General features: G+C 41.6%; 1 protein-coding gene across 1 annotated transcript in view; it reads left to right on the top strand.

Moving 5' to 3' along the window:
- The first annotated feature begins 3,171 nt into the window (after positions 1–3,171).
- The window catches only part of NGFR (nerve growth factor receptor), a 118,643-nt gene continuing 106,233 nt past the window's right edge, over positions 3,172–15,581 (top strand). The window contains exon 1 of the mRNA XM_073607811.1: positions 3,172–3,542. Within this exon, the coding sequence (XP_073463912.1) occupies positions 3,492–3,542 (51 nt within the window). The 5' untranslated portion in view covers positions 3,172–3,491. The remainder of the gene's footprint in view (positions 3,543–15,581) is intronic.

Below are 15,581 nucleotides of genomic sequence, written 5' to 3'. Positions count from 1 at the left end.
TAGTTCCAAAACATCTGGGGTGCCAAGGTTCACCATCACTTAGGCTAATGACCAGACAAGAAAGAGGAAGTGGAATGTAGAAGGTATTTACTGGCAGAAAAAAAAGGTTTTATTATCCAAAGTTAAAACACCAACAAGGGCAGAAGATTTAATAGATGGAAAGATGAAAAAATGACTGAAGTTCCACTTTAAGCTCACCATACACACTACCATTTGATTGGACAATCTCCTAGATCTACCAACAACTATGTAGTATAATTGGTTGGAGAGATTAGAGAGGTCCTTAGATTACATTGTTTTGGTAAATCTATAGTTAATTGAACAAAGTTTGTATGGTCAGATTGTAATGTGTATGGGGACCCTTAGTACATTGGGGGGGGGGGCGTTCAAAATAAATGGCAGCCCAACACAGTGACGCATTTCCTGTGCGTTGCCTCTGTGTTGCTACCAACCTTCTGTAACCTTATTCTCACATTTGTTTCACATATGTAAGCCCTCATTCAGACCCCACTCACACGAGGATGAATGACGGCGGGTGTCACGTTTACGTGCACTTTGAACGCACTTTTGCACTACATTTATAGCAAACGAACTGCCCTATTTGCAACAAATACGGCAAAGTAGCTCATGCAGCTTTTTAAATTTTGACAGTTTGACGCATTTGTCTCACTTTTTAAAGCTTGGAAAAAAAGTATAGCAAAGCAAGCACACTTTTTTTTTTTTTTTTTTGCGCATTTCATAAACGTGCGCAAAATTGTGTGATTTAGCGCACATTCACGAAACTCATGAACAGGGTCTCACACCTGATCTGAGCGGTTTTCAGGTGATTTTGTAAGCGTTTTGAGTGTGTAGGCGAACATTTTTTTTTTTTTTTTTTATTAAAGTCTTTTGCGAGCATTTTTTTTTGTACATGCATGCCAGTTCTGACGTTATTGTTTTGGAGGAGGAGGGAAGGAGGAGATCAGAGTTTTTCAAGCACAAAAACGCACATTTACAGATGCTTCCATTATGGGGTCAGAAGCACAGCTCCGAAAAAAAAAAAAGCTCATGTACTTTTAAGGGACTTGGGCTTGGTTCACACCTACAGATGTGACCAATCGTGGGTGCGTCCATGTGCTTTTCGTGTGTTCCCATGTGCCACGTGCAGGGCAGGCTATTCATTTCAATGGGCTGCCTTATGCATAAGAAATGCAGGAAAAAAAGGGCAAAAACGCACTGCACCAAACCGCATGGTGCTTGCAGATGTGTGGGGGGGAGACATTAACAATTAATGACAATAATTGCATTACATTACTTACATTAACAATTAATGGCACTGCCGCGCGTCTGCTAAATGGAAGCGCGTTTCTGTGTTGTTCCCGACACGCAATAATGTGAACCTAGTCTTAGACTTCATTGATACCCTGCAGGTGCGACAAAGCACGCTCACAAGAAATGCGCAAAAAAAGGTCCCGGACCCTTCACTGCATGAAACCACGTGGTGCTGCATCACCATGCATTTTGGCGTTCATGGAAATGCGCACATTAGCATATGCATGGGCGTGTCATTAATAATTAATAATTAATGGCGCCGCTATGAGGCTGCTAAAGGGCAGCGCGCTATTGTGCGTGTCAAGAAAGGGCGTGATTGCATGTAGGACAGCCCATTCATTTCAATAGGCTGCTCTACATGAAATGTGCAAAAGAAGTTCTTAACCCTTTTGCGAAATTGCATCGCCCCGCATGATGCTGCAGCATCATGCGCTTTGGTGTGAGCAAAACGTGTAAGTTAGCAGATGCATGGGGTTGTCCAATAGTGTGAACCTAGCCTTAGACACCATTCACACCATGCAGGAGCGGTGGAGTGCGTGCGCATTCCCACACTTTGCATGTAGGACAACTCATTCATTTCAATAGGCAGCCCTACATGCAGGAAATGAAGTCCCTAACCCTTTTTCAAAATTGCGCGGCGCACCGAACCGCATGGTGCTGCAGCATCATGCATTTTGGGATGAGTGAAACGCGTAGGTTAGTAGATCCATGGGGCTGCCCAGTAGTGTGAACCTAGCCTTAGGCACCATGCAGGTGTGATGGAGCGCGTGTGCGCTCTTACGCTTCGCATGTAGGACAACTCATTAATTTCAATAGGCAGCCCTACATGCAGGAAATGAAGTCCCTAACTCTTTTTTAAAAATTGCGCGGCGCACCGAACCGCATGGTGCTGCAGCATCATGCATTTTGGGATGAGCGAAACGCGTAAGTTAGTAGCTCCATGGGGCTGCCCAGTAGTGTGAACCTAGCCTTAGGCACCATTCGCACCATGCAGGTGTGATGGAGCGCGTGCGTGTACTTACGCTTAGCCCATTCATTTTAGTAGGCAGCACTACGTGCGACAAATGTGCAAAAGAAGTCCCTAACCCTTTTTCAAAATTGCGCCGCACTGAACCACATGGTGCTGCAGCATCATTTTGGTGTAAGCGAAAAATTGCACGTTAGCAGATGTGTGGAGGTGCCATTAAGAATTCATTTGACGCCCTTTTGGTGTCTATAATGGCACCACCACGCATCTGCTAAAAGGCAGCGCGCTTCTGCGCGTGACGAGTGCGCAATTGTGCGTGCACAAAGTGTGAACACGGAAGTGAGAAGCGAACAGGGAAACAGAAAAAAAAATGGAATTCTTGATGGTGAGCGTTTTGCGCTTAGAGAGATGTACGAAAACGCGCAACCAAGTGCTTATGTGTGACTGGAGACTAAAGTGACTCTCAATTATTGTTTGTCATCTAGTTTTAAAAAATGATATAATATTATAATATGAAATAAATTATAATATAATATTATAATATAGAATAAAATATTATGATATAGAATATAATATTATAACATAAAATAAAATATAATATATTATAATAGAAAATAAAATATAATATAATATTATAATATAATATATAATATTATAATATGGAATACACTATAATAATATAATATAGAATAAAATATAAAATATAAATTAAAAGATTATGTTTTTACTTTTTTTTTTTTTAACAAAAAACATGATGTATTTAAAAAAAAAAAAAATTGATGTCATGCTTTCCTTGACGTGAACCTCCTGCAGCAAATTGACGTGTACAGCCTCGACCTTTCCCATCAATCCCCACGTGAGAAGGACAAGAAGCTCCACCACCAAGAAGAAGACAATGGAAATGCTGCACCTCCTCTTTTTCTTTCTTTCTTTTCTTTAATTATTAGCAGTTAAGTGTTTTCGGGGCTGCGATCCAAGCATTATTCCCTAAATCCAATCCTGACAATCAGTCCTTGGTTTGCTGGAAGTGTTCCCTGGGAGGGGAGGAGGGAGAGGAGGCTGTGTGCAGCCATTGGGAGGACAGCGGAGGGGATGGTTCTCTTTAAACAGAAGGGGATGGCTTGTCAGGGCTTTAGGGGCAGGTGTAGCTGAATCGTGGAGCTGCATTCTGCATCTGACTGTCACTACACTACACCATACCATCATCAGCTCTATGGGACCAGGAGGAATGGAGACAGCCCTGCTACTTCTTCTAGGCAGCATAGTAAGTCTACCCATTATATCTCATCCATCCTATACATCTCTACCCCCCCCCCCCCCCTCCAATATGGGTTTTTAGATGCTCTGATCTCACCGGCGTGATAACTGGATACAGCAATTATTTTGCATTTCAGTATTATAGGGCAATCATTATTTTACCTATTTGAAATTTTGGACATTCCCCATCACATTCATGCTGGATTATTATGCATGTTTATGTTGTTGATGGTGATTCTTCCATTGTGTGTCCTTTACTAGTCCTGTTCTGCAGTCTATACGGGTTTGGCTTGTGGATAATGCAGTGATAATTACCTTTCTGAACACAACAGGCTCAGATTTCGGTGGAAGCTGCACAATGCCCTTTAGTGCACAGGCTAGTCCCAAAGCCTTTCGCCCCCCTCTCCATGTACAGATCCATTAATGCAATATATCAGCTGGCTAGTTGGTGTATGGAAACTGTCATTCCCTGCTGCTCCTCCTCTCTGCTTGGCTCTGGCTTCTCTCTCTTTTAGTTTTCTATTTGCATGCAGTGTTTTATGACATTACATTTGTAACTTACAGAACAGTCGGTATCATATCTCCTGTCCTGTATGGAAAGTTTTGAGATCGAGCTAATAGTCAGAAATCCCAGAACTGTGATTCAATTGAGTAGAGCAGTCTTTCTCAGGTAGGGTTCCTCCAGAGGTTGCAAGGGGTTCATTGTCATGTTTATGACACCAATGATTTTCTTTTAGTTATTTAGGAAATTCTTCCCATTGACCACCAATGTAAGGAGTATTCTTTCTACTAACCAGCACTGAAAGGGGGTATTATTCCCAAGGACCACCAATGTAAGGGATATTCTTCCTATTGACCATCAATGTAAGGGACATTGTACCTATTGACCACTAACGTAAGGAGCTTTCTTCCCACCAACCACCAAGCTTTGGTGCATTCTACCCACTGACCACCAGTGCAAGGGGCATTCTTCCTCTTAACCACCAGTATAAGGAGCATTCTTCCCATTGACCACCAGAATTGGGGACATTCTTCCCACTGACTATGAATGTAAGGAGCATTCTTCCCACTGACCACCAATATATGGGACATTCATCGCACTGACCACCAATGGAAGGAGCATTCTTCCTCCTGACCACCAACTTAAGGGACATTCTTCCCACTGACCACCACTGTAAGGGACATTCTTCCTACTGACCACCAACGTAAGGAACATTCTTCCCACTGACCACCAATGGAAGGAGCATTCTTCCTTTTGAGCACCGATATAAGGGACATTATTCCCACTGACCACCAATGTGAGGCGCATTCTTCCCACTGACCACCAATGTAAGGAGCATTCTTTTCACCGACCACCTATATAAGGGACATTCTTCCCACTGGCCACCAATGTAAAGAGTATTTATCATCCCACTGACCACCAATGTAAGGAGCATTCTTTTCACTGACCACCTATATGAGGGACATTCTCCCCACTGGCCACCAATGTAAGGAGTATTCATCCCACTGACCACCAATGTAAGGGACATTCTTCCTACCAACTACAAAATATAAGTGACATTCTTCCCACTGACAACCAATGTAAGGGGCATTCTTCCCACTGACCACCAATGAAACAAGTATTCTTCCCACTGACCGCCAATGTAAGGGACATTCTTCTAATTGACTACCAATGTAAGGGACATTCTTTCCATTGACCACCAATGTAAGGGACATTCTACCCATTGACTACCAATGTAAGGGACATTCTTCCCATTGACCACCAATGTAAGGGACGTTTTTACCATTGACCACCAATGTAAGGGACATTCTTACCATTGACCACCAATGTAAGGGGAATTCTTCTAACTGACCTCCACAGATATAGTAATTAAATGCTTGGGATTCTTGTGACTGTTAAGATATCTCGAGGGTTGCTCCATGTTAAAAAGTTTGAGAAAGACTGGGGTAGAGGTTGGTAAGTGTATCACCAGTGACTTGTATCTTTTTTAGTCAGTCAGACTTCAGCATTGAGATCCCAGGTCCGCCTACTTGCCATTGACTTTACTAAGAGGGTCTTACCCTTCCAATTACATTTCACTTTGATATCTTGAGATTAACATCTCTGAGAGGTTAAAGGAGCCAGGGGTGATTTAGAACAATGTTCTCTGTACGTAACTAAGTTATTATTTTTAAATGGTTTAAGCCCTTAAGGGACACTTGGCAGGACAGAATATAGATGTAGTCACTGCTGACTTGTTTTTTAAGGTGTTTTGTTCAGGGTTGTCATCTTTCATCTTGCACTACTCGGTAATTTGCATATTATTTGAGGGGAACCTCATCAAGTCTTGATCGATAAAACACCAAGTAGCTATGCAAGGGTAAGGATGACAGCTTTGGGGAATGCACCTTCATAAACCCATCGGTTCCTATGTTTCTGTTATGACAAGCAGTGTGTTTATACACGCTATTTATTACAGGTATTTATTTTGTTCCAACAACTTACGCAGTGCTTTACATATACATTTTTACATTTTGATTAGTCCTTGCCCCCAAGGTGTTTATAATCTAAGGTCCCTATCTCACATGCTATGCCCAATTTGGACAGGAGCCAATTAACCTACCAGCAAGTGTGAGAGAAATCCAGAGTAAACCCATGCAAGCACAGGGAGAACATGCAAACTCCATGCAGATAATGTCCTGATCGGAGTTTGGACCAAGAACCCCTTGGTGCTAACCACTTAGCCACTGCACTATTGAAGAACATCCTAAATCCTAATTGTATAGGAAAAAAATTTGATATGTGGTTCCATCCAAAACGAAATATAATCCCATTGCAGAAAAGCTCTCATTTCTTCTGATCAAGCCGTGTCATGTGTCAGCCTTACAATTGTACCCAATTGTTCAACTTCTGTTGAATGCAACTGGAGTTTTTTGGTGCTAAGGATGCTTCTAGGCACCATGGGTGGTCAACTTGAAACAATTGTTCAACGTTGTTCTGAAAAAGTAATGCATTGTGCTAAATCTACTTTATTGGGGTTACTGGACAGGAAAGTCAGCTATTGTATAAAAATGTTTCTTACATGGCTGAGACAGTTGGAGAAAGACAGAGGTCCATTCTGCTCCACCTACGTTGAACTCAAAACTTTTTATCGGCTTTCGTTATACTGAGATCCTGCAACCTTCACATGTATAGTACGTGTATTATATGAACAGCGTTCTCATTAAGCTGTCTCATGAAATTTCCTTTGTTTGGTAGTTACTCCTGTTCCTATGTCCATTGTTTTTGCATGTCTTAATTTTCTTTCCTATGTCCACTGTTTTTGCATGTCTTCATTTTCTTTCCTATGTCCATTGTTTTTGCATGTCTTAATTTTCTTTCCTATGTCCAGTGTTTTTGCATGTCTTAATTTTCTTTGTTATTTTTAAACAAATCTTTATTTTTGTAATTATTTCTAAACAACTTTAGCACTCTATTTCTAAACAACGTTAGCATTATCGCTCCCATATCAGGTTTGTTCCATTGAAAACTTTAGCACTGTACTTCCCTGGTGGTTTCAAGCTTCGAGTGACTTTGTATTATTCTCTGCACTTGTGAAGTTTCAGCGTTGGATTCAGAGTGAGCGTATTTTGTACAGCTCGGGGATTTGAAAGAGGGAAATCTTGAATGAACACGATTTGGGAGGGGATATTGCAAAATGCTGGTATTAGGGATCTGATGCAGCTGGGAGAGATGAAAGGGGATTGCTGTGTGCTTGTGAATTAGGAAGAAGAATTATGAATGGATCTGTCAGTGCTAGTGGGTGGAAATGGGAGGACGGCGAGGTGGGTTTGGTTTTTTTGGAAGCCGTGCTGAGAGGTAGAGCTGGTTTTCTGAGCCTCTCTGTGTTGATCGGTGGAAGATTAGGCAGATTTACTTCTACGTTGTTGTATTTAGCTGTTAATGGTGAGGGATTCTTTAGCTGGTTTTTGGTACTAGTACAAAATGAGGAGTAAGACGTCAGGGGGGGTGACAAAATCTGCAACACTGTTTACTTTTAGGGTCAATTCACATCTGTGCAGTGCCTTTTAGGTGCGTTACCATTGAATGCTATAAATTGGGCATTTTCTTGCAGACGCATCAAAGATACAGCAAGAAGGATTTATTTTAATGCACCGCACCTAAAAATGCACAGGTGTAAATGAAGCCTAAAATTTTCAGCAGGCTGAAAATGTATGCATCTGTTTAAACCGAACTCTAGGCACTCCGTAATCAGAAATACATAATTGCATTTATTTTTGAAATGCAAGCAGTGTAAGTACCTGAATTTGGTATCGCCCTCTTCCCATATAGCAGGGCTGGAGTGTGGGAGAAGGAAGCAGCGTAAGAGCTCTGTGCATTAAAAACAATTTATTTCAGTTCGGCCAAGTAGGTCTTAATCAGACCTGCGGGAAGCTTACCACCCAGAGTTAAAAATGTATACAGCCCCGTCCTACTGTATTTTAACAATCCGGGTGGGTGACTGGGAGGCAACAAAATTTTGGCTCAGCCACTCTTTTTACCAGCTCTCCTAGGCTGCTCACCTGAAAGAACGCTTAAAGCAGAACTCAACTGCTGAATAAATCTCCTCCCCCACCCCTCTTCCACGCAACTATCTTTCAAAATCCAGTGTGTGTACAGCTACACCGGCCATTTATTTTGGACCTGGTAGAGACTAGTTTCGCAACTGCACATGTGCAGCAGAATTATGCTTGTGCACACAAGCGCCACAATTTCTGGCAGCTGAACACTATAGCTGTCCATGTGCATACGCTTCATCAAGTTTCGTGTGTGTGCACCTTTGGTAACTCACTGCCTTCGGGGATTGCTACATCACACCTATCCCAGGAGGCTGTGGTGCCTGGCCCAGGCTGGAAAGCAGGAAGTGCTGCTTTGCAGCACAAAAATCAATAAAAAGCTTCAAATTATACTTTTTTAAAACATTTTACTGAGTAAAGTTCCACTTTAAGATTCATGCAAAGAAGATAAACTTCCGGATCATGCTATAGAGATTGCTGCCATCACTTAATCAGCAGAGCAAGGAGTCTCAGTTCGGCATGCTCTCAGATTCTGAACTGCAATCCACAACAGAAAATTTGCTGTACCAGACTTTTAACACCAAAAAAGAACCCAGATAATTTTAAGTACGTCACTTTCTTTGCAAAACTCAGTGGGAAGTACAGATTATACTGTTAGAATGTGTTTTTGCCTGCTTATGACCTCTTGCAAATTATATTGGTCCTTTGGATTTAATACTTTCCAGGTTACTGAAATAAGATCATCCTTTCTCAACCTTTTGTAACATGGATATAACTTTCTGGTCTCACAAAACCCCTGCCAATAATTACTGTATCTACAGCTCACAGTACATGTGTGGTGGTCTATGGAAAGAATGTCCCTTACATTGGTGGTCAAAGGGAAGAATGTCTCTTACATTGGTGATCAATTAGAAGAATGTCCCTTACATTGGTGATCAGTGGTAAGAATGTTCCTTACAATGGTGTTCTGTGGGAAGAATGTCCCTTACATTGGCGATCAGTGGGAAGAATGTCCAACGTAAGAAGAAACCAGTGGGAAGAAACCACCAACGTAAGAAGCATTCTTCCCACTGATCACCAATATAAGGGACATTCTTTCCACTGATCACCAATGTAAGGGGCATTCTTCCCACTGATCACCAATATAAGGGACATTCTTTCCACTGATCACCAATGTAAGGGACAATGTCCCTTATATTGGTGATCAGTGGGAAGAATGCTTCTTACGTTGGTGGTTAGTGGAAAGAATGGCCCTTACATTGGCGATCAGTGGGAAGAATGTCCCTTATATTGGTGATCAGTGGGAAGAATATCCCTACGTTGCTGTCAGTGGGAAAAATGTCCCTTACATTGGTGATCAGTGGGAAGAATGTCCCTTAAATTGTTGGTCAGTGGGAAGAATGTCCTTTACATTAGTGGTTAGTGTTAACAATGATTCTTACATTGGTAGTCAGTGGAAGGAATTCTCTCTTACAGATCATAAGTGTCAATGGCTACATATCTGAAAGGCAGAAATTTCTACTTGCTCAACCGTAACAGCATCTATAGCGGCCTTTCCTCCAATGTTGAATAAAGCCCTAGAGTCCCTCCAGAGGTTGCTAGGGGTTCCCTGAGAAATCAACAGTTTTGGACTAATATAGGTAACCACTGACACTAATGATCTTTTTAGCTAACTGTACAGGAAGCATTCTTCCCATTGATGTGAGGAACATTCTTTCCAATGGCCACTAATGTATAGAGCATTCTTTTCACTAACCACCAGTGTAATGAGCATGCTTCTCACCAGAGTAGTGAGACTCTTCTCCCAGTTACCACCAATTTTAAGGGACTCTTCTCTCACTGATTACCAATCAAAGGAAGCCTGTCTCCACTGACCATTTATGTAAGGGAGGATTTTATTGACTGCTGACCGCTAACATGCCATGAGCTGTAGTTACAATAATTTTTAGTAGGGGTTCTCTGAGATGTAAAGGTTATTTCAAGGGTTCCTCCATATTAAAAAGGTTGAGAAAGGTTGCTCTAGGGGGAATCCTAGGGTTCCACAGAACCCTGGTTCAGAAAGACAGTAGATCAAGAATTATGGCTTTAGTTTGACTTTAGGTCTGGGACTCAGAAAGCACTGAAGCCATTGGATCAGCCTGACAGTTGGGCAAATAGAATCTGCAAAAGTAGAGGTCAAGATAGCTTTCATACTCCTCTCAGGTTTCCTTTAACTACAGATATCAAATGAAAGTTAGAAATCTGAAGGACACTGTCACACCGGGTTGGATTTGATTTCATCTGCTGTTTGTAGCTGTACTGTCAATTTAAAAGGGGGCAGCTTAATTTTTTTTTCATTTACTTACACTTTAAGATACCGAAAAACAATAAGTGACGTTTGCCTGATCCAGATTTTTTTATTATGTCTTCTTGTTTCAGGTATCCGTGTGTTTATCATCATTTTCATTGTGTTTTATGACTATTTTTAACAGCTTTACATATCTACGGGTGCCCTCCAGACACAGTTGGCTGCCAGCTGTCAGGGTTACAAAACTAATATTCAATTACTATTGTTTCCACATGAAAAGATATCGCTGGGGGGTCTATACATTGCAAAGTCTACAAGCACCTCCCTTGTTCCTTTCTACAGAGTAAACAGGAGTACTCAACCAATGCATGTGTTCCCGTTGGTGTGACAGCTGAGCGATGTCAATCAGTGCCTTCGATTGGTTGCACCATGCTTGCATGTCCTGCCTTCCATTGCCAACGGGCAAATTTAATGTGCCAGATAACTGTGTCATGTATGGATAGTGGAAAGAGCAGAATAGGAATAGCAGCATAGTCTAATAAGGAGCATGTGAGTCACATTATACAGAAAGAATTAGTAATAACATTCACTAATATATGTATTAGGTTACGCAGCGGCTATCGTAACTAAGTATATTAGGATAAACCTTTGATCACGGGGATGACATATGTACAGCAGATTTCCTGTTGGTAACCTTAGGCCAACTGCAGGAGAAGATGAGAGATGAGAACTCTTTGTCCTGTTACCAGAACCAATCGTAATTTTTGTTCCGTGGTGTAATTTGTAAATTCATCATAGAATCAGCGATTGTCCCCTTTATTGTGGGGCCGATCTAAAGGTGACACCTGACATTTTTGAAGAATTCTTTCGAAGCTGGTCTACACAGGTATTTCTTTGTGTCTGAACATCTTTCCTTTTCTATACAAGTCAAAGTGAAGTTGAAAACAGCTGGAAGCAACTCAAAAGCAGCTCAAAGTAACGCAAGCTAATCAGAAGTTCATCAGAAGCAAGTCAAAGCAACACAAAAGCGTACTGCATTTAAGCTCCTTCTGGGTCAAACTCTCATTTACATGGGGTACTAAGGTTCATGGCCTACTAAGGTTCATTCACAGGGGACGGGCGTACCTATCTTCACCCCCGTGCTAAAGGCTTTCCTTGCCTGCATGGGATTCACAGGTGCTCCATCTATCTGCATGCAGGCAGTCCCATTTATGTCTATTGGGACATAGCTGCTACACGGACACAGCCACTGGTCCCAATCTGACAGCTGTGCCTAGGTGGGTGCATGTCCCCGAGCACAAAGAATGTGTGTTCAGGCACGTGCATCCGCATGGCTGTCAAATTGGGTCCAGCAGCTGTCTCTGTGCAGTCGCTGCATGAATGGAACTGCCTGCATGTAGATTAGTTGTGTATCCCATATGGGCGAAGACGGCCCTTCACATGGGTGTACAGATAGGTATGCTCGTGTGAATGAGGCCTAAAAGGAAACTTATACATTGCCCATCTAAAAATACTAGTTTCCTGGTTGTCTCTGGCTTCAAAATTAACGAGCCAATGACTTGGAAAAGCATGCAAATTAAAAAGTCAGAGTGAAGTCAAAAGCCCTTATCTACATATTTGTTCTAGGTCAGTGCTGCCCCAGCTGTTGGATCGACATGAGATCCAGGAAACCAGCATTTTCATAAGGACAGATCAGCAATAATACCTTTTCTGTGCTGTTGAATACTTCTGCAAGAGCATCTGCACATGGATGGTTGTATCTGTTGTAAAAAATCAGCAATGCGTGTCTTTTTAATCTCCCTTTGCAACAACATTTGCAGGTTCATCCTGTTTTCAGTTCATATAAGGTTACTTTTTCACAATTGAAAAAAAAGAAACATGTTAAAATGGATTATAATAGAAGCAAAGCGGGCCCTGTTGGACCAAAACTGAAGCATGTTGTAGCTTTTAAACCAGAAAGAAAGCGCAAAGGAATGCAAACATCATGTAATGGTGAAAATGTTGCCTCTTAAAAATGTAGTTGATTTTTTTTTTTTTATTATTTACTTGTATTCTCTCCCTGTCAGAGGAGATGTTTCAGACTGAGTGCCAATCTCTAAAGCAGTGATCTCCAAACTGTGGCCCGGGGACTGGATGTGGCCCTGTGCTTGCCTTTATCCCACTGACACCAATGATGGAGCACCATTCCTCCCAATGACACCAACAATGGCGCACTATTCCTGCCACTGATACCAAAGATGGCGTACTATTCCTGCCACTGATACCAACAATGGCGCACTATTTCTGCCACTGATACCAACAATGGCGCACTAATCCTCCAACTGATACCAACAATGAGGCACTATTCTTCCAAATGATACCAAAAATGGGGTATTATTCCTCCCATTAGAACCAATGATGGGGTATTGCTAATTCCCATCGACAGCGGGCAAATTTCTACTCCTACGAGCCATAGACCCCTAAAACCTGAAGGACAGTAAATTGGCCCTTTGCTTATAATGTTTGGAGGCCAGTGCTCTAAAAGATAAGTGTACTTTCATTAATTAACCACTTCAGTTCTGGAAGATTTACCCCCCCCCCCCCTTCCTGACCAGGCCATTTTTTGCAATATAGTACAGCGTTACTTTAACTGACAATTGCGTGGTCGTGCAATACTGTCCTTCTTTTCCCACAAATAGAGCTTTCTTTTGATCACCAAATGTCATTGTTTTTTTTTTTTTATTGCGCTATAAACAAAAAAACAAAAAAACAATTTTGGAAAAAAAAAATATCCAATAATTTTTTTTAAAAATCCAATTTTTTCATCAATTTAGGCCAATATGTATTCTGCTACATATTTTTGGTAAAAAAAATCCCAATAAGCGAATATTGATTGGTTTGCGCAAAAGTTATAGCGTCTACAAACTATGGGATATATTTAAGGATTTTTTTATTTGTTTATTTACTGTGAAGAAGAATTCACTCAAAGCATGTAAGCACCAGAGTAGATGGTGGCATTCCTATTTAGGTAAATAAGTAGCTGGAGGGGAAGCAGGTCTGGGTAATTTGGCCAGAAAGGCTATTGAGGGTGGCTACATCTACTTTAAGTGAACTTGTATTAGCAAAAACTTGAAGGCTGCCATTGTTGTCCTCCTGTGGAAAATGTTAGTTTTCAGTTCTCCATTAGCTTCAACATTGCTTGTGTTAGTTACTCATAACATGCGGCAAGTAAAATCACTACTCCTGATTTGCATGCTTGTTCCCAGTCCACGACTCAAACTATTGAAGCATTTTAATTAGCAATACGATCTGTATAACAACCAAGGAGACACAAGAAGAGCTTTGCAAGGACAGCCAACATATTATCCAGGTACAGATTCACGTTGAGTGTCCTTTTTTAGTTTGAGGTCAGTCCTGAGAGCAGTTACTCAAAACACTGTTATCTAAGATTTTAGAATTACAAGAAAGAAAACTGAAGTCTGTTTTAACTTATAGTTGTATCCTCCTTCAGCAGCATGGATAGAGTGTCAGTTATCCCTGAGCTCATGCAGGGGACAGTTCATCCCCTGTAGGGCTTGGCTGCCATTTCTGTTCTGACAAGGAGAAAATAGATTCGTGAACAACAGCACACACAGCTACCCTCAGAGACAAGAATGCACTATTACAATAACAAAAGAGTGGAGATGTAGATTATTCCAAATATACAGTGGGGACGGAAAGTATTCAGACCCCCTTAAATTTTTCACTCTTTGTTTTATTGCAGCCATTTGCTAAAATCATTTAAGTTCATTTTTTTTCCTCATTAATGTACACCTGCACCCCATATTGACAGAAAAACACAGAATTGTTGACATTTTTGCAGATTTATTAAAAATGAAAAACTTAAATATCACATGATCCTAAGTATTCAGACCCTTTGCTGTGACACTCAAATTTACTTAGGTGCTGTCCATTTCTTCTGATCATCCTTGAGATGGTTCTACACCTTCATTTGAGTCCAGCTGTGTTTGATTATACTGATTGGACTTGATTAGGAAAGCCACACACCTGTCTATATAAGACCTTACAGCTCACAGTGCATGTCAGAGCAAATGAGAATCATGAGGTCAAAGGAACTGCCTGAAGAGCTCAGAGACAGAATTGTGGCAAGGCACAGATCTTGCCAAGGTTACAAAAAAATTTCTGCTGCACTTAGGTTCCTAAGAGCACAGTGGCCTCCATAATCCTTAAATGGAAGACGTTTGGGACAACCAGAACCCTTCCTAGAGCTGGCCGTCTGGCCAAACTGAGCTATCGGGGGAGAATAGCCTTGGTGAGAGAGGTAAAGAAGAACCCAAAGATCACTGTGGCTGAGCTTCAGAGATGCAGTCGGGAGATGGGAGAAAGTTGTAGAAAGTCAACCATCACTGCAGCCCTCCACCAGTCGGGGCTTTATGGCAGAGTGGCCCGACGGAAGCCTCTCCTCAGTGCAAGACACATGAAAGCCCGCATGGAGTTTGCTAAAAAACACCTGAAGGACACCAAGATGGTGAGAAATAAGATTCTATGGTCTGATGAGACCAAGATAGAACTTTATTGCCTAAATCATAAGCGGTATGTGTGGAGAAAACCAGGCACTGCTCATCACCTGTCCAATACAGTCCCAACAGTGAAGCATGGTGGTGGCAACATCATTCTGTGGGGGTGTTTTTCAGCTGCAGGGACAGGATGACTGGTTGCAATTGAGGGAAAGATTAATGTGGCCAAGTACAGGGATATCCTGGACAAAAACCTTCTCCAGAGTGCTCAGGACCTCAGACTGGGCCGAAAGTTTACCTTCCAACAAGACAATGACTCTAAGCACACAGCTAAAATAATGAAGGAGTGGCTTCACAACAACTCCGTGACTGTTCTTAAATGGCCCAGCCAGAGCCCTGACTTAAACCCAACTGAGCCTCTCTGGAGAGACCTAAAAATGGCTGTCCATCAATGTTTACCAACCAACCTGACAGAACTGGAGAGGATCTGCAAGGAGGAATGGCAGAGGATCCCCAAATCCAGGTGTGAAAAACTTTTTGCATCTTTCCCAAAAAGACTCATGGCTGTATTAGATCAAAAGGGTGCTTCTACTAAATACTAAGCAAAGGGTCTGAATACTTAGGACCATGTGATATTTCAGTTTTTCTTTTTTAATAAATCTGCAAAAATGTCAACAATTCTGTGTTTTTCTGTCAATATGGGGTGCTGTGTGTACATTAATGAGGA

The sequence above is a fragment of the Aquarana catesbeiana genome, linkage group LG12 (genome assembly GCF_042186555.1).
Source record: "Aquarana catesbeiana isolate 2022-GZ linkage group LG12, ASM4218655v1, whole genome shotgun sequence".
Taxonomy (NCBI): Eukaryota; Metazoa; Chordata; class Amphibia; order Anura; family Ranidae; genus Aquarana; species Aquarana catesbeiana.
The sequence above is the reverse complement of the archived record's forward strand: the minus strand, read 5'-3'. Positions and strand labels throughout refer to the sequence as shown.